Source organism: Apostichopus japonicus, chromosome 20 (genome assembly GCF_037975245.1).
Source record: "Apostichopus japonicus isolate 1M-3 chromosome 20, ASM3797524v1, whole genome shotgun sequence".
NCBI classification, from domain to species: domain Eukaryota; kingdom Metazoa; phylum Echinodermata; class Holothuroidea; order Aspidochirotida; family Stichopodidae; genus Apostichopus; species Apostichopus japonicus.
The window spans coordinates 24294846-24317468 of NC_092580.1; the positions used below are offsets into that span (position 1 = coordinate 24294846).

The window sequence follows — 22623 nt, forward strand, 5'->3', positions numbered from 1 at the left end:
TTCGTCGGTTACCTCGGTTGTGAAACCTTCCACGGCTTTTTTTTTTATTGCACCCGTATCCTTCAGGTTTTAACAAGGACTCTCCCGTCCCTTATTCATATCCACCCTTTTGCGAATCTTTCTCCATTTTTTAAACCAATCACCACAGCCAAGGTTAGCTGTCTGTTAAATATATGAGACGCATATTTGAGAACTACATACAGAAACTGTTTATGCTATGCAGTTAACTTTTTTGTTCAATTTATACATGCTTCATAGCTTGGTCAGCAAATCCCCAAACTTAACAAGCATATAGGCTACTCCGAAAATGAGATTGCAATCACTTTAAATAAAAGGTTATTATGTTTATTTCATCAATGAAGTATCATGTTCGAGTAATGGTACTCATTAATAAACCGGTTCCATGTGGTTTTTAACATTTCGTCGACACAACACCCTATCATATATTAATTACATTTAAACGACAAATTTTATTTTATTTTTAAAGTTTTGAATATTTCTGAATAGAACTGTTTCAAATGAAATGTGATCAGGCGACTAAACCTGGGGAAGGGTATAAATGATTTTGGTAGACCTGAATCTTGAAATCAACAGATTAGACGTCTAATGATGCATTCTGGGACATATTGAGACTATAGTTTAGGTCTAGATAAGTAGCTCTCAACTCAAGATTGTGATAATAAAGAATAATAAATTAAAAAAAAAATCCCCGAACTGATTTAGGTAGGACCTTAACCTTTATGGACGGAACAGAGATCAATCATTGAGAACGACCCCGTGTAGGAGGATTTGGGGGTCCTCAAAAAATGAAAAAATACAAATAAGCAATAACAAAACCTGACGTCAGAATGATATACTCCGAGGAATATTAAGATTATAAATCTTCGGGCGACGATGGTTGTAATGAATGTGTATGTCAACATACAGAGGTACCGGAGACTCTTAAACATTACCCGACTAGAGGAGAGGGTTGAAGGGGACAACAGCCCACCCGGGCCTACGTAATTAAGGAACCCTGGAAACAAAATTATTATTTATTCTTATCCTTGTTATAGAACAGTTCAATGTGGTCCGGTAACATTTTTTTTCACGGGCCAGACATGGCTCTCAGCACATTGCTCTTAACTTAATCTTCTTCTTTTTGTGCTCTTAACTTAATCTATTGTATTAGGGCAGAACGAAACTGCACTTCTGCTGCAAAAGTGTATCAAATAAATTGTGATCACACTGTTCAATTTCAGCCAATCAGAGTAGCCCTTTATTTCATGCTTAATGGGTATGTCTCTATAAGTAGGACAAACAGTCACATACTGACTCTTACATCCGGTTGTACAGGATAGCAGTCAACTGGCACAATCTGCATATAATCTCGTATTCATAAATTATTCATAGCACTGTAAGATACTGCTATACACAACATTAACTGGGAGATCTATAAGAAATTACAACATCTGACTGCTCATATTATTATACAAAGTTATTATGTTTTACTTTGTTGTTTGCATAATTAGAAACGGCGGCATGCACGTACAAAATGTGCCCTGTTGTTAATAATAATAAAAATCATAATTAGGAAGTGCCCATTTGTTGAACAATATTAAAATACTGGAATTTGTGATATGTAATGCACAGAGCATCCATTTTGCTGGAATGTTTGAGGTAACCTTGTGGTTTGCCCTGTAGTGTCATATCAAAATCACATGTCCCATTTCCCATCGGCGAAGTATGTGCTCCCCTATCCCACCCCCTCCAGGGATTAAACGGGCGTCCACCTCCCCTGCTTTCCGTCTACTTTCATCGAACCTGGTTCCATTTTTATTGGTTAAATTGTAGTCTTGTGTATGTATGTATTTTAGATCCTCCTGCAAGCAGGAACTCGCGAAGAAGCCTCATTGGCTTATCAAAGCCGCAAACTGACCGAATTCAGTCTCTTAGATTCATATTTAACGTCCATCCTCCTTCTAACACCCCTTGTGCTATATGGTTCTGATAGCCATTATGGTTCTCAAAATATTTAGTTTTAAATATGCTAAATCCCGGGAACGCTCCTTTTAATGCTAAATTAGCGATGACGTGGGCGCTCCAATACAGTCCTCTATTTTAATCTTAATCCATTGTTTATAAATTCTAATAACGCAACCTCAGCATATCCTGTTAACGTCATATGAACAACAACAGGGCACAATATTTAGATGACATTCAACTCAATATGTTCTTGACCAATTTGTAATAGATTAAATACATTTCATTTTGAGTCTGTTAAATTCTTGTTTTCACATCGACTTTTCGTGTTGCATCTGAGTAACTGACCTTATAGTCTGTGTACTGTAAGGTGACGGGTTTACTAGGTGGGAATACTGAACAAGAGTGGGATGGAGGGAGGGGGGGGGGGGAGGCAATGCGATGTTTATAAAAACAAACTGGAATTCATCAAGATGATCAAGAGGACAACTTCCAAGCTACAACTTTAGAGAGTCAAGTAGGTTCAGAGGTTTTGAAGTTGGTCTGCAGAGTGAGGAGTTGAAATGAGGTGGGATAAAATGGGAGTTTAAAGCCCCCGCATCATCGTCAACAGTTATACAATACTCAAATTCATCGGTAACGAGCAGTGGCGTAGCCAGGATTGTTTCAGTGGGGGGGGGGCGCTGGGGGGCTTGAACATTTTCTGGGGGGGGGCTTGACCATTTTCTTGTTACTATCTAAGCGGAGGGCCACCATGGGTTGGCGCGCAGCGTACCGGAAATTTTTAGCTAAAAAGGCCTCCTAGATCGTTGGAAATGACACTTCCGAGGCCTTCTAAGCTGCTCTAAAGTTTTCTCAACATCCTTTATTTTGAGATCCCATGTTTTGATATGGTCATCAAATAGTTTAGTGAAATATAAAAAAAAAACAATCTGGTAAGTTACTTTGAAATATCATGACATATCTTTTGTGAGTTTGACACCGGCATTGACATTTTTCGACAAATCTGCAAATTGCGTGTGGAAAATAAAGAAAGATTGACTGGGCTTTCAGCCAAGTAACATACTGAAATGACCGAACTATATGTCAAACTGACATCAAAGATTGCGTCTGAAATATTATTAGAGTGATAGACTGATTGGCCGGCAGTGGCGGAGTTAGGGGTATTGGTCAGGGGGGGGGGGCGAGGATGGCCTGTAGGGGCGCTTTCGACACTATCTAAGCGGAGCGCCACCACAGGTTGGCGCGGAGCGTACAGAATTTTTTGAGTAAAGATATTCCCTAGATCGCCGGAAGTAACCCTTTCCGGGCCTTGCTAATTTTGCAGATAAACGAAGAATAAATATGTGTCATCGCCATTTGTGACAAGTCGGAAGTTTATATGGGTGTTGAAAGTACATGCGCTTCATCACAATCCCTGTGGTATCTTTGTGAGTGCTCATGTTTTCGAAAAAATAGATCGAAAACCCCGTACAGTTCTTGGAAAGAGTTTCGTACAACAGATTTAAGTGCCGATAAATTAAATACCGCCGTACGTTAGAGCATTTTGTCAGTAAACTACACCAACAAATTGTGACAAATGTCAATAGGTAGATGAGAGTGCAATAAAAAAGTCAATAATCGCGAATAAGTAAAAAGTGCTAAAAAGCTGAAAAGGGCGCCAGCAGTCCATTTGAGTCCGTCGGGGGGGGGGGGGGAAATCATATTGTTCGACGGTCGTTGACATGCGTTTTCAGTACAGTGCGACTACTGTAGACTTCTCGGCCTATGCGCTATGTCACGTCAGGTTTTTCAGCAACTATAGCCTACTGCCGGTCCGCGGTCGAAGGGTCGTTCATTAGTGGTCATCATGGAGATTCGAGACCATTCAGACCAATGATATATTTCTCGCACATGTAATTTCTTTTTCGACACCCAAAATCCCAGTGGGGGGGGGACAAGCTTTGATGGGGGGCTGTCGCCCCCACGCCCCCGTAGCTACGCCACTGGTAACGAGTGGTCCGCGGGACTGTAGGGAGGATGTGGGGGGGGGTATCACGAAGCCTTGGTTATGTATATGTCTGATGACGTCATTATCCCTACTAATTTTCTATCATGGTGTCGGTTTATCTACCAGGGTTTTTGCTTATAAAATGTTCTGCATAAATCATACCCCATGTCATTTGGTATGACAAGAACCGATAATAATTTTATGATATCGAGGTACTTCGGTTGTAAATCTTCCAGATCTACAATGAGCCAGGGGAAGTTCTATGGTAATCGATCCAGTGACTTTCGGGAAAGACTACACTGTAAATGGGTTCACTAAACTATTTTATGTTTATGAGAAAATAGCTATAAGCAACGACCACAGCTGCTCTGTACGTTTCCTGAACCCACACTGGTCTTATTCTTATTATTATAATTTCATATTCAATTACCCCACAGTGTTTTAATTACAGAATAAAATGTCGCTGGTTCATATAATTTATTGTTTGACTCAGATTATCTCTTCCGATGGTTTGCCTGTCCTATTTCATCGCGGTTTGGCACTCAAGCTTTTCAATTAAAACACTAAGACTCACAGAACCGTAGCTTACGCGGATCATTCATAATGTCGATTGCTCATATCGTGTATATACTAACATCAGGCCAATGTTACGCTGTGTTTACCCTGCTTGTATCATAACATAACTGAAGTACGTAACAAACGTTATGTATAGTTCTAGTTATGTATAGAAAAAAGTGAGCTGTTTCCGTAATGCTAGGCAGACAATCATAACTCAAGCAGAATGTAATGAACGCACCAATAATTGAAACGGTGATCAGTGACGCAGTCAAGAATATCCAGTCTCATTATGGAAACTGGTAAATAGTTGAGGAAGGGATAGAGTGGAGAGGAAAGGGAGATGGAGAGGGCAGCAATAGCATCTAGCAGCCACCACATATGTTTAGCTTTGGTTAGGAGGCAAACGATACTTTTCATTTTGGTTGTGGACAGTGGCGTAGGAAGGTACTTTTGAGTGGGGGGCTGAAGATCGATGGCCGGCCTGGGGGAGGGGTCTAAGGGGAGGGGGCACCCCCTCCCCTTTGGAATTTTTTGCATTTCCAGGTGGCCTCAGATGCAATTTGGTGCAATATAGCACACTTCAACACCCACTCCGTTTTGTAAACTTAATTTTGTATTTTCACCTGGCCTTAGATGCAATTTGGTGCTCCAAATGAGATTTTTTTTCTCATTTGGAAATGAAAAAGGGGTTTTCTGACTTGCGAAGCAGGGGGGCGGAATGATACTTCCGCCCCTCCACATTTTTCAGCCCCCCCCGGTTCCTACGCCCTTGGTTGTGGAGGATTTATTTCTTGAAAAGTTGGAGTGGGGGAGGGGAAATACTGAGTCATCTTGTTCATGAAGATTTTGTTTCCATCACATCCTACATTGACCAACAGATTTTCCATTAGTTGATGTTCAATCTTATCATCTTGTGGTGAGTTCCTAATACTCATAAATTTAATTTTATGTTTTAACATAAAATTTCTCATTCCTCTTTGGTGAGAGGTTTAAGCATGAAATTTCATTTTAACTAGTGTAAAATGTGATTTTTTTTGGAAATTTCAAGCTAAAGAGTAGACATGTCTTCCTTTTGGTTGGGAGATAAGAAATAATGTCACAAAAGGCAAGTCGTTATTATACATCATTTCATAAATTGTTATGACTTCCCTTTTTGGCAAATAATTATTTTCAGCCACAAGAGAAATTTATGATTGATTTTATTCCTTGCATCATCCAACATCAGTTTCACTAAGAGACAATTTCTGGATGAACGATGCAAAAATCAACCATTTCAATAATAAAACATATAATAATACATAATAATACAACCCAGCAAGCACAAAAATGCAACAAAGAGAAATCAATACAGTGGTTGTTTTGCTTCAGTTTTATTTGCACTACTTTTTTTTGTTTTTGGAAATCCAAATCACACTATGATGATGAAACCAATTCTGATTGCCATTATGCAGTGAAATTCCTACATACTTACAGAGTGTACAAATACCACGACTTGAATCATTGAAACAAGCCATGGTTTAAATCACACTAACTATATACCTGTAAACATCTGTAAAGAAAGAATGAACAACTTACATATCTCCATCCTCTTTACATTTCCTCTGAGACATAATTGAAAAAGACCCCCCCCCCCCAAAAAAAAAAGGAAAAAAAATCCCCTTCTTTGCTTTTGCCTATATACAACACAAAGAATTTGTGCCGTTCTGCCACTTCGCTTCAATCTGAAGTGATTAACCTCAACAAGGCAACAATTTTTTATTTTTTTATGCAGTCACTGCAGAAAGAAAGAAAAAATCCCATAGAAACCATGTTACTTTAAACTGAGTGGCCATGGCAACAACTAACAATGCTTCTCGACACTTTAATGATAAGGACTGTACAGAATTAAGCGTAAATAAAAGTGAGAAAGCCGGTAAACTGTTACCTGTGAGAGATTTTGCTTAAAAAAACACAAATAAAAATGAACTGTTTTCAAAGGAAAATCAGACAAGATGCAGTAATTGTGTGGAATACAACACCATGAGCTTAATGACAAAAAAAAAAAAAAAATAAACATAACATTACATGAAAACTTGAAATGAAAAAACAGAAAAGTAACTTTCAATGAACACTTTTTGACTTGACAAACAGCATCGATGTTTATCCCCGGAGGCATTTGATCTGTGTTTATCCCTGGGCGGCTGAGTATGTTTATAATGTATATATCCCAAGTAATTTGTTATGATGAATGTCTTGATTTTTATATAATCCCTATGGATCGAACGTAGATACAAATGCTTTACAAAGTAATACTAACAGAAAGCACCTTTTTCTGTTATCCTCCCTCTAGAATTGTGTGACCTGCCAGAGGCTATTCCAACCCCCCCCCCCTCATCTCCCTCTCCATATCCAAAATATATAAACTACCTGTTTTGCATGCAAGTCTACTTAACAAAGGCTAGTTACATTGAGACAAGAAATTTACAAGTTTCTTCTGTTTTCGCAACCAACCCTCGACCCATCTGATCATTCCACATAACAGCAAAACTTGGGAGTTGAACTGTTTTACTTTGCATAATTCTGACACAGGCTGTGTAACAGTCACACACTATAGAGTGATGGGTGCCATCCAGTGTTTGGGTACACAAAGGGACTTTCATGGGTGGAGAAATCGAGGAACAAATTGTCAACTTATCCAAAGTTTCGCTATTCCTTGGACACCGTGGCCCGTCTCAGGATTGCATTATGGCTTCTTCAAGCCAAGTTAGACAAACTTGTAGCAAGGAAACAGGCCCAACAAAACACATTAGCAACCATATTCCAATGGCACTGCAATGATAACTTCTTTTCTTGAGGGGGGGGGGGGGAGTGGTGTGATTGATGGGGGTCATGGCCAATCCCAAAAAAATTTTGCTGGACAAAAAAGGTGGAGGACCACTGCTTTAGAATATGCAGTAGATCTCTATGGTTAAAGCAGTTTTTAAACCTTTCCAGTTTTATGCCTAATATCATTGCTCCTGGCGTAACCTTAATGGAAATTATGGAATAAAGATTACCTCTTTCAGATATTAATCTTTCTTATAACTATCCAGTATGGATGGTAACACCAAACTGTGACAAATGCAAAGGAAAATGGAGCTTAAAATAGGATAATATGATGATATTACTGTACTTAGGCTAAAGAATATCTTGTTCTCACAATAAAAATTCAATGAGCATATCTGATGAGACGGTATGGCATATTACCACACAGTAAAAACATGCATTCCACCATTGTCAGCACTCTGAACTGTACAAAATGTTGAGGTTATAAGACATGTACACAAGCCACCTTTAAATCTTTCAGACGGAAGCTGAACTGGGCCATGTAATAGCCACTGTACAAAGTCCTGTCACCGTTTATACATATAAGAAATCGTCAGCAATCCTGTCACTTAAAAGAAAGTTCCAACTTAAATAGCTTTTATCTCTTTCCGAGAACGAGGCTGCAAGGTTACATTTGTACGACGAAAAATTTCCCATGGCGACTATGTTGACCTTGAAGAAATGAAAGTGTTTTTTTCTTTCTTGTCAAAACCAAGATGATACTCTCTGTGTGAGTAGCAGTTTCTGAGTGGTTGAGTGTAACTTTTAACTTGCAAAAGAGGAAACAGTGATTTCACAAAATGTTATTATAAAAAAAAAGGAAAAATAGAGATCTTTCATTCTGCCATCCAGTTGAGAAGTATCGAGACCGAACATATGTATGCAAACTTTACATTCAAGCCATTAAAAAGCTGACACGAACCAAACTATAACTATGTTAAGATGTACATACATTCTGAGAGGGTTTGGAAACATCTTGGAAAGAAGGCTCATTGTAAAGACAAACTCTTCAATTTCGGCCAAAACTTTGGTACCTTTTTACCCATGCAGGTTATATCTTAAGATACGAAATAACAATAAAATTATGGCATTTCAAATTAAGTCAAAACGGGTTACTAATACTGGACTATAAATCTTGGCGGTTGTAGTTTACGCCTGTAAGCTACCCAGATTAACGGACAAGTTTACATATTTAGAGCAGATTTATTTTTGGTATTTTCTGATTTACAAGACTTCTTCTGATAGGAGACTACTTGAATACCTTATGTACAATATCTTTACAAGCTTTCAGATGGTCAAATGGAAACATTTGTCACAGCAAAAAATAAAAAAAATCCAACAAAGACAAACTAGGATTTGATAAGATCCTTAAGAAAGCAATAAATACTTAATATGTTGTTTGACTATGACTAGCTATTAGACGATGTTATATCTTGGCATAGGAAATGGAGATATCACCTGTGGGACAAACATTCACTGAAATATCACATTAAGATGGCTGTTTGCTGTGAATGAACTTTTTCAGTCATAGCTGTCTCTGTGACAACCATCTCTGCATTAACACATTTGAAGCATGAAATGTACTCTTTACATACTAAAGTGCAAAACTGCTGTCTCATTTTAAGCAAACAAAAACCTCAAATGTAAAAACCTTGGAGATCCGAAGACTGTTTCAAAGGATCTTTAGTAGTCATTGCTGAGTGCGTACTAATCGTCAGTCTTTTAGACAACAGAGAGGACAGTCTCGAGTACCTCACAGCAAGGGATATATTATATATTTCACTGCTGGATGCATCACACAATCACTACTACTTATTGGGAGGATATTTGGCTAAAATAAAAGCTATAGAAAAATGCCAACTTTCACGGCTAGATCAACTTCAAGCTCATGTTGGTGTGGGAATACAAAGCCGTAATTTTGGAACCGGGACTACTATACAACATGACATCTATGGAGTGACAACTATTTGTACGCTGGGTAAGAGCAGGATGATAATAAAGATGCTGTCTCACAGACTTTGACTTATCGTTGTAGTCGGATGTATAATAAAGAAGAAAGATACACAGATATATCTGTCCGTGCGCTTACAGTACTCAACAAGCACAAACAAATATTTTCTTAAATTTGTGAAACCAAAATTGGTTGAATTGTCTACTTTTTGTTACAGAAAGCCATAAATTTCTCTTTGACCCTGATCACGTGTCTCTCTTTCTGACTATCTGCACCTTGAAGAGAGCGGGCCTATTGCCGACTGATTCTTCTTGCCCGAGGTAGCTGGATCATCATACTTCGCCTGTTAGTCCAAAGAGTAACATTAAACTAGTCCACAGAGCTATAATTTTCTCTTACCATCTGAGGTAGGAAGTCACCCTTCATCAGTGACTTCCCTCAGGGAGTGCTAGCATGTGCCTCTCCTTTAGAGACGGCGTCCTCTGAGGCTGATGGGTCAGTTACCGGCTGGTTCCCGGTCTCGTACCAGTCTGATGGCGTCATAGCTGAGAGCCGCTGCTGAGCGGCGGCGATCATTATTTCCTGAGGGGTGACGAGGGGTGATTTGGGCAGACCGCTGCCTGTGGGACTCGTCTTTAGTTGTTCCTCTTCAACACCTAATACTTCCACTCCATCTGATGGCAGGCTGGGCAGCTCCTCACTGACTACACCACCTCTCTTGTCACTTTCTGGGTGTACTACTGCCAATGGTATCATGCCTTTATCTTCACCAGATGTTTCCTCCAACAAGACTTTAGATTCTAAATTCTGCTTAACTTCAGCACTCTCTGTAAGATCAATGCAAAACGTTCTCGATTGAGACTCTGCAGCCACAGGAGTCAAGCTCTCGTCAGGCTTCTCCACAGCTGCAGTTGTTGCAGATATAATGTTACCTTCTGCCACACTTTCAACAATTTCCTTATCTGCTGCTATAGGAGAAGGGACAGCTCTTTCCGTCTCAATCCTCTCGACTTGCACTATCGGTTCAGGGCTGCTGGACTTACCGACATTTTCAGTCTGGCTCACATTTGAATCTGCTTCCTTGGTCACTTCCTTAGTCTGATCATCTAGAATTACTGGAGCATCTCTCTTGAAGTCCATAACTTCTTCATCTTCTTTAACATTCATTTGTAAACCTTCAACAACTCCCAACTGGGGAACCCCTTCGGCAACCGTGGGGGTTGCAGAGATTGACATTCCAACAGCCGGTGGCTCAGAGTTGCTATCGGTCTTTACAATTGTTCTAGCCAGCTCACCATTCTCTTTGTTATCTACAGGACTTCTACAGAGCTGTTCATCGTTACATGGCTGTGCCTGCTTTTCTAGGGTGACAGTAGGTGATGATGGAATGGACATTTCTAAGGGTGTATCTTGGATCTGAGATGGTGTTACCACCTGGGGTATTTGAACTTCACTGACGGTCACCTCTGACCCTTGCTGGACATTGCCACTGACCTGAGTGGCAACAACAACATCTTCCTCTCCCAAATCTTCCATCACCACATCAGTGGTCGTGTCAGGCAATTTTATCGATTCAGATTTCTCAGCATCCTCTGTAGGCACATCACTATTTGGCTTTATATCTGTAATCTCCTTAGCATCGCCATCTAAGTCTGTCGGCTCTTTAGAGATGACACTCCCATCAGCTACTTTAACATGGGCTTCTTCCATCGGCTTTGGGGGTACCACAGGCGGTCTGGTCATCTCGTTGTCATCCACCTCCATTGGCTCCTCCTTTATCAATTGTTCTTCAATAATTTCCTCCTTGACGGGAGCATTTTCCACCCTCATGAGGGCCACAGGCACCAATCCACCATCAGGCTTGACGTCCATGAGGGAATCAGTTTCTAATGATGTAGGAGTTGGCATCTTCTCGACCACACCAGTAGTCGTGCTTGCTGCTGCTTCTACTTCCTCCTTGATCTTCTGAGCTGCTAGCTTGGCCCTCTGTCTCTGCTTGGCCTTCTGAGCGGCCCGTCTCTTCACACATATCTTACATATGTACTCCTCGTCTTCCGACGGTTGGGAGGTCATACCTAATGAAAAGATTGCAATCAGAAATAATCTTTAGGAAAGTATCGTTTAAGAGGAATGTGATTCGAGAAGATTAAAACAAGGACTCTGATGATGGTATCTTGTCAAAATGCTTTCAAACTGAAGGTAGTGTAAGCATTTCAATTACATCTCAAATATATGGATTAGTGTAGTCTCTTTTCAGGAAACTTTAAAAAGAGTTCAAGAACTATCTCACAAGAAACACTCTTCTTTTAAATCGAACAATACGATATCACTTATCATGAGGATCCATGACAAACTTAAGATCACATTTGTATCTGTTTTGTGGATAGCCTCTACTTCACTTCATTATAACTACTGATTTTAATATTTCACTACAAAGGTATCAAGTTAATTTTGCAGATTGAGATCTCTTCATCTTTCATTAACAGTAAAAAGATGCATTTAAATGTCTCATCTTTTTACAATTGTACAAATTGCAATACGTACCATTATCAACATCTTTGTAAAATCATTCCTTGAAAAAGTCCTTCTGTTAAGAAGACAATGACTTGTTTCATGACATTTTGATGTCAAAAGCAAGCTGATCACACCCAGGAGAATTAACCCTTCAAATATCTTGCGATGCCAAACAAATTTTGAATACAAGTGACACAGTTTGTGGATATGTATTGGACGATTGGACTCTGGGTTTCTCACATGTTGACACAGGCTTCTGAAAACATATTCAACCAATTAAAGTAAGTGTTGTGAGAACTCACCGATGCAGAGGAGATGGTACCACTTCTCGCAGCAATCACACTGCACCCAGTTGATGTCATCACCGGCTGGCTGTAGGCATCTCTTCGCAGAGCAGATTTCATCGTCTTCTTCATCACCGTCGACCACGATGAGAGGATCCTCCTTCTCTTTCTCCTTCTTCACTGCTGGAATCTTGAGTTTCGTCTCCACCTTCTCTGCTATGATGGGGTGAGAAATGAAGCAAACATCAAGGACCCACAATACACCTCAGAAACAAAGCTGACTAGCTCAATGTCTTGTTACTCTTTGTGAACCGTACGTGATGGCTCATCATGGACAGCTCGGGGCTAGGAATATCAGATTGCACAAGACCCTGTAGAAGCAGATTGTAGCAGTTGTGTGGAACTAGGCGATAGAGGTGCAGCTCAATGTATGTGCAACCATACACCCCCCTTCATGATTGGAATAATCAAATATAGGAGTTCAATTTGCCTACAGACTTGAACTAAAACAACAGCACGAAAGAAAGATGCTATCAGAAGCTCAATGAAGAATCGTGTTAGACCAATAATATTACTGTGAGTACTGTGTAAGACCAGTAATATCACTGTGAGTAGGGTGTAAGACCAGTAATATCACTGTGAGTAGGGTGTAAGACCAGTAATATCACTGTGAGTAGGGTGTAAGACCAGTAATATCACTGTGAGTAGGGTGTAAGACCAGTAATTTTACTGTGTAAGACCAGAAATATTACTGTGAGTACTGAGTAAGACCAGATATTTTACTGTGAGTACTGTCTGCTATTCAAGCTCTGATTCTTTGAAAAGGTCTCGCTCGCCTAGAAGCAATTACATGTTCCTCCTGCCTGAAGGATCTCTCTGTTTCTTGACAACTTCACTTTCTTTCTCATTACCCAGAATTTCACGACTAAACTTACCTTTCTTATTTGTTTTCTTTTTGCCTTCTGATTTGACGTGTTCCTTTGACACATCGTTTTTCTCCTTGTCCTTCTTTTTCTTCTTCTTTTTGGATTCTGGTCCTCCCATCTCCTGGGATGCAGGCGACACCTCTTGAGATAGCTTCCTCTTAGAACGCTTCTGCTTGTGCTCCGCTTTCACCTTCATCATCTTATCGTACGCTTCCTCCGTCAGATGCTGTAGCCATTGAGATAAGAATCAAGAAGAAAATGACTCAACTTATTCTAGACAAAAACATCGCTTTGTTAAGGTGGTTCGTGAGATCTCCATACAAAACAAAACAGGCTTCTCCATGAAGATGAACAAGATACTAAGTATGACGTTCAGGCACAAGGTACTTTTTGAGTTATCATTTACAGGTCCGGGGAGGGGGGGGGGTCATCTACACACATATTGCCTTCGGTAAGGAATAAAATATTGAATGTGATGCACGTTACCACATGACACAAACTGATATACACTAAGACAGGAAGATTCACAATCATCACAAAGGTTATGGCTTTTTACTTGTTGGTATACGATTGTTGGCTCTATACAGCATATACAAATAATAACCTCCAGGATGTCTACCTCTTTCCAGCCCATTCATTTACTCACCAACAGCAAGCTATACAACAAGTTTGAACTTCCTGCAACTTCTACTTCTGGAGGTTATTGCCTGAACAATGTTTTCAGACCCATTCTGACCTCAAATGACCTTTGACCAATACCAACAACTATCACAAACCAGTTCTACCTAAGGGGAACCCACATCCCAAATATGAAATGTACCACAGTTACCTTTCAGAAGTTATAGCATTTACGAGCAAGTGTCATACACACACATGCAATCACTGTCGCATAGATTCTTTCTGCCTTTGGCAAGGAATCAACCCCGACCCCCAATACAAAAGAAGAAGAAGGAACAACTGTATGGTAGGGTTTAAGAGACAGGCATAAACTTACGGATATGAAGTGTTCCATCATTTTCGTAGCTACAGGAGCCGGCTCTGCAGCTTTCAGTATCTGCCAAATATGTTGCGTTTCTTCCAATGACACTTCCAGTAGATCGCCCTCTATCAGGAGCTCCTCCAACTGGGCTCTCACCACTGGCGAGAGTTCAATCTTAACCGACCCTGTCTGTCTCACGGTGTGTGGAGTCTTACGAGAATGTTTCTTGGCTGGTGCAGGGTTAGGCCCTGTCCGTGACATTGAGCTATAGGCGTGCTCAGCGCTGAGTCCGATATCTTTGTTAGAGTGTGAAGAGATGTCGATGACTAGCTTGTCCTCGTCGTCGAGGTCGTAGTCATCGCTAGTTCTATTATCACTCTGAGGCACTGAGGCCAGACCTTGTAGGACTGACTTTCTATGGAGATTTGAATCATGGTATGCTGCTTCCTGAGGAAATGTGTAGGGATCCTCCACATCGGTCGCTTGCAGTTGAACGTATTTCTCCTTCTTGCCCGCATCCTGTTCCTTGTCCACCATGAATGCCAACTGAGCGAACGCACCGGTCACTTCCTCGGTGGCCAGAATCTGCTTGGCTTTATCCTGCCAGCTCATGGCCCTCTCGGTGAGACACTGCAATGATTCTCCTTCCGGTAACCGGACGGGAAGCTTCTGCAGGGACACCAATAACGAGAGGATGGTCTCCAGTTTGGGCCTTCTGGACCGCATGCACAGAGGGCACATAAACTTGGTCTCCTTAACCTGCGGACCCTGTAGGGCACCCTGTCCCTGGGCACTGAGGGGGTTCTGCTTAGTTTGACGTACCACAGACTTTGGTACGGGTACACAGAGGGTGTGGAACCAGTCCTTACAGAGTTCACAGCGGAGCATGTGCCCAGAGACGGGCTTCTTGCACACACAGTATTTTGCCTGCTCCAGTCCGTCCTCCTCGCTCTGTTGTTTACGACGATTTCTGTCTCTCAGCATCTTCATGCTGGTGATTTCTGTGTCGGTGGCTTTCTTGTAAGCTCCCAGCTGAAAAGCAGTCAGAGAAATTTAAATACATGACTGGTATTATCAAAAAACAATGGAAATGAAAGAGAGAAAAAATAGACAAAGATAGAGATCATGTGAGTTTATTTTCATTTACAGTAAGTTGGTCTGATTCACAAATGGCCACATGTGGCAGCCCTGGCATCATTTCAAATATGCTTGAAACAGTTAAAGCAAGCTTATATGTGATGACTCAAAAATTTACACTACAGTTGTCGCCCCCCCCCGAAAAAAAAATGCACCTTGACAAGTATTACCAACAAATATTCAACAACTTTGTAGAATGTCCAGATGCTTTGGATCTTTGTGAGTGTATAGACATAACCTCACTTTGTGTGAGAACTAAACGTTACTTACAAAGACAGGGGGCTCTCGCCCTTCATCTACAAGGGATTCATCTATAACGTCGCCAAAGATCGACTTCTTCTTACGAATCTTGCCCATGAACTGTGAACCCACGTCTGAACGAGGAGTCAACACCTGAGAGGAGAGAGAAGATTAGCGTCAGAGGATATTAAACATCATCTGAGAAACTCAATGCTGCATAAGCAATGTTTCCTTACATACTATATGTTCCATAGTACCTACACATGCTAATGTTACCTTACATACTATATGTTCCATAGTACCTGCACATACTCAATGTTACCTAACATACTATATGTTCCACAGTACCTGCACATATTCAATGCACATACATTATGTTCCATAGTACCTGCACATATTCAATGTTACCTAACACACTATATGTTCCATAGTACCTGCACATACTCAATGTTATTTAACATACTATATGTTCCATAGTACCTGCGCATACTCAATGTTACCTGTATATACCACATGTTCCATAGTACCTGCACATACTCCATGTTATTTAACATATTATATGTTCCATAGTACCTGCACATGTTCAATGTTCAATGCAGTTACCTTTACGTTTTGCATGTTATGCACCACCTCAATACCCAAGAGGAAGTGGGTAAGCATAACATGATATTGAATAGAATGATTAAAAAAAACTACATGTAACATAGCACTTGAACATAACCAATGTTTGTTGCACATACTGCATGTTATGTAACACCTCAATGATTAAGAGGAGTAAGCAGGTTAGCTTCAAAGGATGTTAGATAACACAAATTCCACAAAACTGTATGTCACATGATACTACTAAACAGCAACACCTGCCTCAATATTTTGAACTTCTACTGTTTCTCAGTAAAAATCAAAATGGGTTCTATGAAAAATTGCAGAGAATTATCCCTTTTTATAGTCTTGCTGGAACAAACTAAATAACCATATTCTCCATTTTAGATCCTTCTCAATTTGAACATTTAGGTAATGTTAATTTAATATCTTTCCTAAGCTGCTATCCATTGGTTTACCTCTATGAGAGTGTAGTGAGTATTCTTCTTCAAGAACGTCCTTGCCGTACGGTCCCTCCAAGACCTGGTGGCAGTCACCTGAGACTCCACCAATGGGATCTGTTCCAGTCTGATCGGTATCGGACGACCCTTATTGACCATGGTCTCCAGGTGATCCAGATAAGGGAAATGATCACCATTCTAGATAATGTTAAGATCAAAAAGGAAGTTATTGAATCTGCCTGCAATAACTCATAGGGTATTATATATGCTTTTCCCTTTATACCAGGCAAATAAGAAAAAAGAAAGAAAAAAACATCCTGTCCCTTCATATCATTTGAAAAACTTCTATTGTTCTACATTACATTACATTCACTTTCTCCTTCTTTGTATTGTCTTCCAAGTTTAATTTTCATAATATTAGAAATACTCTGTTTTTGAACAAAAACATGTTATGGACAAACTTGTCAACCATCACCAGAAAGATTTTTGTTACCTGTAATTCTTCAATGTCTGTGTTCCATTCCTTGGCTTTCCTCAGGGCATCTTTCAAGGCTAGAGTATTCGGTAGCACTGCTGGGATGTTCTCGGACTCACTGATGAGCGCTTCCACCAATGCAATCATGTGAGGCGGTCTACAGGGTGATTAGAGGTTGTTTCAATATTAAGAATGTAACAAGGGAATTAATATGGACAAGAAAATCAAAATTGTGTGACCCTTGAGGAGGTACAGTCTTAACTGTCAACTGTAGAACTTTAATAACAATAACTCTTTTCTTAAGCCACACCTTGTTTTTTTTTTTTCCTCCCCTCACCCCATAACTTTTAATGTACCACCACCAGAGTAGACAAGTACAATATATATGGCAACTTTGTTGTGAGTAGTCACTTCACTGTAAGGTAATATTATTTTCCTGACTTGAATCAATTCATCCACCTGCATCACAGTATTACCTCTCTGGTAAAATGTTGATTCTAAGAGTCCCCTCACTTTTGAAAACTGTCACGAATCATCACTCATCACAACACTGCTTTGTTGTGTTGTGTCACTGCAGATATTCATCACAACAAGAACTGTTATTACTTTGTTAACCATAACTACCTTAGTCAAGGCCTGCAGCATTTTCAATACAGATAAACCTAGTAAGGTCATATCCTGTACATCTATCAGATGAAGTAGTTCTTATCACCATGGCTACCTACTCAACACTTTGAACACACACACACATAATGCTGCATAGTAATCCCATGCAGAAAAAACTTTTTTTGGAATTAAATTGATGATTTTGCATCCCAGTGACAGCATTGCAATTACAAACTTGTGCTTGAATCTTTTAACTATGTCCCCTTTGGTGGTCAAGGCAGTTATGGACTAGATACTATACAGAATGTATGTGTTTCCTATCAGCATGTTCACTAGTAAAAGACATACTTCGCATTCAGGCATATCTTGGCCTTCTCCTCCCACCTCTCACTAACAGAGAGTAGCTCTTGTAGTTCAGTCATAGCCTTCTCGATAGCTGGGTGTGGAGCAAGGTTAACCCCGGAGTCGATCAGTTTTCGAAGGAGATCCAGGGTAACGCTTGCTGAGTTGGACAGGGTGTTGCGGACTTCATCTAACCACTTGGCTTGAATCAGTTCCTATAATGACCACAGAAAATGAAAATATAATGCAAAAATGCAAAAATACTTAGCAGATACCAGCCGTGTAATGAGCATTAACTTCAATTGAGTGTGTGTTTCTTCCTACAGCGATCAGTTCAAAGGGTTTCACAGGAGCGAATAACACAACAAATGGCCTGGCCCTATCCTTAAAACCTACAATATGTTGTTCTAAATTATCCATGATCTCTAAGGGAAACTATGAGATTATGAAGCCTGCTATATCCATCAATGCCCCTGCATCAATTAATCCATTGATGGCTTGGGATCCTTTTAGAACATGCTGTTCTAAATGCCTGGTAATCACGAAGAGATACTGATAGCTACGACTGTACATATGCTGATACCACACGTTCCCATTAATGCATTGTAGGGTTGCTGTCCACTGAATAAACTGGAGTTATTGTTTATTGTTTAACTTGCTGTTTGAGTCATAGTATATTAGACAGTTTACAGTAACTTACGATCCCTCCATGGTATACTTGAGGTACTGACTTAAGTCAATACTTGACCAGCCAGCACCCCCTCATGCCCCTGTACCCTGAATCCACTAACAAGATCCCTACACTTCCAAGGACACTTTGTCTCACTGAACATTAAAGAGTTGTTTTTCTTAATAATAGTACCTGTTTGAGCTTTGGTATCTCAGACAGTTCGATGTCAAAGCTGTTTCCCTTGTCCAGCAATTTCTGTAATTTCTCTGAGTTTGGTATTGCATCCTCCAGAGTCTCTTGCGCTTCTGTGATGAAGTTTTCAATTTCTTGAAGAAAATCCTGTGAGTTCAAAATTCAAAGTACGTTAAAAAAGACGGCAACGATATCAGCTCTACCGTTCAAACATTGACAGAGGTAGGACTTTCATACACTGGCATCTGTTCAGTGATTGAGTCTGTACATTGTGCTAAGTCTAAAGACTCAAAGGAGAGATTCAGCAAGGACTGTGAGGATGCCAATATTTATTTCAATTTAACAACGTCAGCCTGGCCATAGTAGCTCTGGATTAATTCTTTAAACAGTGATGTCCTTGACAGTCTTACTGTCACAATCAAATATAAGAACCATACTTAAAAGTCTCCAAGCATATCAGATGGCAATCCATTAATATTTCGTGTAATTTTGTCTTTAATGTAACCCCAAAACACTACGGCTATTTGGAGCTCCACCAAAAACATTTTGAGTATGTGTGTCACTATCTACATTTAAGTGACGGCAATTAATAAGATTTTACTTCCTCAACCAACAAGACAAAAAAACCCTTCTCAAGATGACAACTTTGGAGAAATTTTAAAATAACGGAAGATTGTTTATAATTACCCCGAGTTGAACAGCTTCCTCAATGAAGCAAGGCAGGCTCTCCACTGTATGCACAAATCCTTTCAACTCATCCAAGTTAATTCTTGTGATGAACTTCTCATCTCCAGACATATTTCTGGAAGAAGTCAAACAAAACATGAATAAGAAACACTGAATTGAAGCATTATCCATTGGGGGGGGTACTGAGTGTTATTTTACCCACCCATTATGATTCTCTACTATATCATTTATGGAAATTATGGGTTAGAAAGAACAAAATACTGATTTCCACAAATTCATTTCGGTTTATGAAATTTTGCAACATCCAATCATCACAATGCCATTTTGCTCCTGTGTACTGGTTGTCTGATTGATTGTTGCGACAAATTGTCAAGGGCTCATTAAACTGTAATGAGTCCTGACAGGTAAATAATCTTAATTTGATACAAGATATAGGGCTAACCTATATTCTTTCCGAACATGTGAAAGAACCCATTACACCTTAGTAGGTTCCAAAGACAAATACACTTGTGCATTTTATTTCAAAAAAATACATAACCTAGATACCTAACTGTTTATCTTCCATCATCTGAGATAATGCTCAGATGAAATTTGTGTTTCAATAATGAGAAAGTTTACACGTTGCATCGGTTTAGTTATTTTACTGTGAAGGAATGTGGCATGACACAGATGTTTGAGAGTAACCTTCAGAGCTATAACATGTCACACCACCATACAGTCTAAGTCAAGTCCAATACCAATGATTTTCCCTAGTCAAATCATTGACTCGGGTTCACTGTATTATCTCAACGGGGATAAAATTCACTAACTTCTTCAAGTCTTTTTCCCGTTGAAATTTTAGCGACTTGTTACAACAAACACTGGTAACCTCCCCAGACAAGACTAATATAGATGTCGTCCTTTGATTAAAAACACAACAAGTTACTAACTTTTGTTTCTGCTTCTTGTTGATCAGCTGTACGGCTATCATACTGCACTTCTCTGCCTCGGCTATGGCATTTATCAGCTCCTGTAAGGAATCGTTTTCAGGGAAGTTTTTCTCGTCCGCTTCCTCTAAAAGTTCCTTCAGTTCGGCGATGTCTGCAGGTTATGGACAACGTTATAATTACAATAAAGAAATGTGCATTTTGGTACAAAAATGAATTTTATCCATGAATTGATTCACCAAAGATATGTCTCATGGTCTGCAGTTTAGAACTGAATGGACCTTTATTATAATCTACATGATGGAGACATTTAGGCAGAGGTAAGTGTTATTTCAGAAATGCACACATAATATTTAACACAAACATTTTTCCTTCTTTTCTTGGATTGAAGACTTGATGATTAGGGTGAGTGTCAAAAAGATGAGGAGAGGGGGGAGGGAGGGGGAGGGGTGGTAGGGAACCTTAAATCCAAGTCAGTTTTCTGCTTCAGGATGTTGAGGAAGACAATACAATGACAATGAAATTACGACAACATGTGATAATTTTCTTTTGTAACTTTCTTGCATTGTTTTACCGTTGACGGAACTGTTACTGCTCCTTTTAAATTCCACAATTTCACACAATTTCCCTGTTTTTAATTTAAAAAAGTTTCCTCCTTTGAGAGATTACTCACCTAACTTGACATCAGATGGGTTGAGGGCAGACCTGACACGATTAGCCCAGTTATCGAATGATTCTGCTCTGACTTTGAGACGCTGTAACATTGCAGGCAACTCATCCAGTGTGTAACGGTACCTGTAACAAGAAAGCCAGTTAGCTTGGTGATTCCTTGTCATACAATTTCCTTAAAATTCAAAATATTTATCTGACTAATGTAGAGCAAGTGAGTTAAATTTGTCCAAGAATTAGGTAAGGGCCAGAAAAGGTTTGTAGCAATCCAATGTGGGCATTATTCACTACTAAGGATTTTACAGTATAGAATCTTAAACCAAAATGTTGCAATATCCAAGAATAACAGTCTTCCTATGTGACAGATAGACACATTTTACCAATTTTAAGCAATCCCCTTAATAATTGTTGGGTGTTTAATGACATTGTTAACACTTTGTGAAATAATTTTGATAAATTGGCCAATTTTTCCACCTTCCAATCCAACTCAAATTTGGAATCTTTTCAATTTAGAAAGTCATTTCAGATGGGAAACCCATAGATTGCTCTTGGATGAAAAACCCACCTTACAATGACCCGGCCAGGTATCGAACCCGGAACCTCCGGATTTGCTAAGCCTCATTACTTCAAATGCCACCGCCTTTATCTACTCTACCACAGCACCGGTACAGCTTTAATTATCACCACAGCAAGTTGGGACATTCTTCTAAGGCTAGTGTACTTCTCTTCACAGTACTTTGATATGTGACTTACCGACAGTATGAGCAGGTCAACACTGTTATCTCAGAGACAGAGGATAGCAAGATGCTCATACTATCAGTACAACTACATTGCAGCATGCCAAGAAAGTAAAGATTATAAAACTTGTCCCAGCTGGCTGTTTTGTCAAAACATTTGAAACTGATTATGAAATTTTATAAGATTTACATTTCTGTTTACAATATCTGTATACTCTCTCTCGCTGTACTCTTTCTAAATCAAACGATACGGATAAAATACTTCTTTACAAACCTGAGACAGTGTTTACTAGGATGACAGTCACAGAGCTTCTCCACATGATGTATGCAGACCAGTTTGTTGGGAGTACAAGGACAGGTCACAGCCGAGAGGAAGCAGGTGGTCTTACAATGATCGCATTGTCTCTCGTCATCTGGGAGCAACTCAAAGGCTTCCCTTTCTGCCTGCATTGTACCCTAGAAGAAGGAATCGTGAAAAGTGTTTAAAATTCTACAACTGAATCATTATACATTGGAGTAGTTTCAACTTAGCACCAGTGAGCAAATCCTTTCACTGTATCAAGGTATAATTTCTTAATGTTCTGAAGTGTATTGTGCAAGATCTTTATTTACAAGTTTGTGTTCGTTACAGATAATTTACGGATCAAAAGGTAACCAGTAAATAATCTGGTAGAAAGCATCACTTAAATTGCCTCCCTTAAAACATTCTCTGTACATTTATATTGCAGTGCAAAACAATCTCACCTTTGCAATCCATCATATCTCACTTCATAAACTAATCATGCAAAACACTTGTCAATCTGTTAAACAAACATCGCTAGAATCTTCGAAAATGTTGAGTAATGGAACATCAAGTCGAGTCATTCAGGGAAACCGACATAACTGCACACCAAC

The 22623-nt window shown here is 39.7% G+C and overlaps 1 protein-coding gene across 3 annotated transcripts in view; it reads right to left on the minus strand.

Annotated features, from left to right (window-relative positions):
• Positions 1-5856: 5856 nt before the first annotated feature.
• Positions 5857-22623, minus strand: part of LOC139961828 (lysine-specific demethylase 5A-like) — a 39835-nt gene continuing 23068 nt past the window's right edge. For 2 of the 3 annotated variants that reach the window (XM_071961373.1, XM_071961371.1), the window contains exons 17-29: positions 22004-22185; positions 20997-21118; positions 20327-20477; positions 19398-19512; positions 18711-18857; positions 17855-18063; positions 16919-17057; positions 16444-16623; positions 15416-15538; positions 14024-15040; positions 13039-13255; positions 12122-12319; positions 5857-11380 (exon numbers count right to left, since the gene is read on the minus strand). In XM_071961373.1, coding sequence (XP_071817474.1) covers positions 9744-11380; positions 12122-12319; positions 13039-13255; positions 14024-15040; positions 15416-15538; positions 16444-16623; positions 16919-17057; positions 17855-18063; positions 18711-18857; positions 19398-19512; positions 20327-20477; positions 20997-21118; positions 22004-22185 — 4437 coding nt within the window. In that variant the 3' untranslated portion in view covers positions 5857-9743. The remainder of the gene's footprint in view (positions 11381-12121; positions 12320-13038; positions 13256-14023; positions 15041-15415; positions 15539-16443; positions 16624-16918; positions 17058-17854; positions 18064-18710; positions 18858-19397; positions 19513-20326; positions 20478-20996; positions 21119-22003; positions 22186-22623) is intronic. The other variant, XM_071961372.1, reaches the window with a different exon arrangement.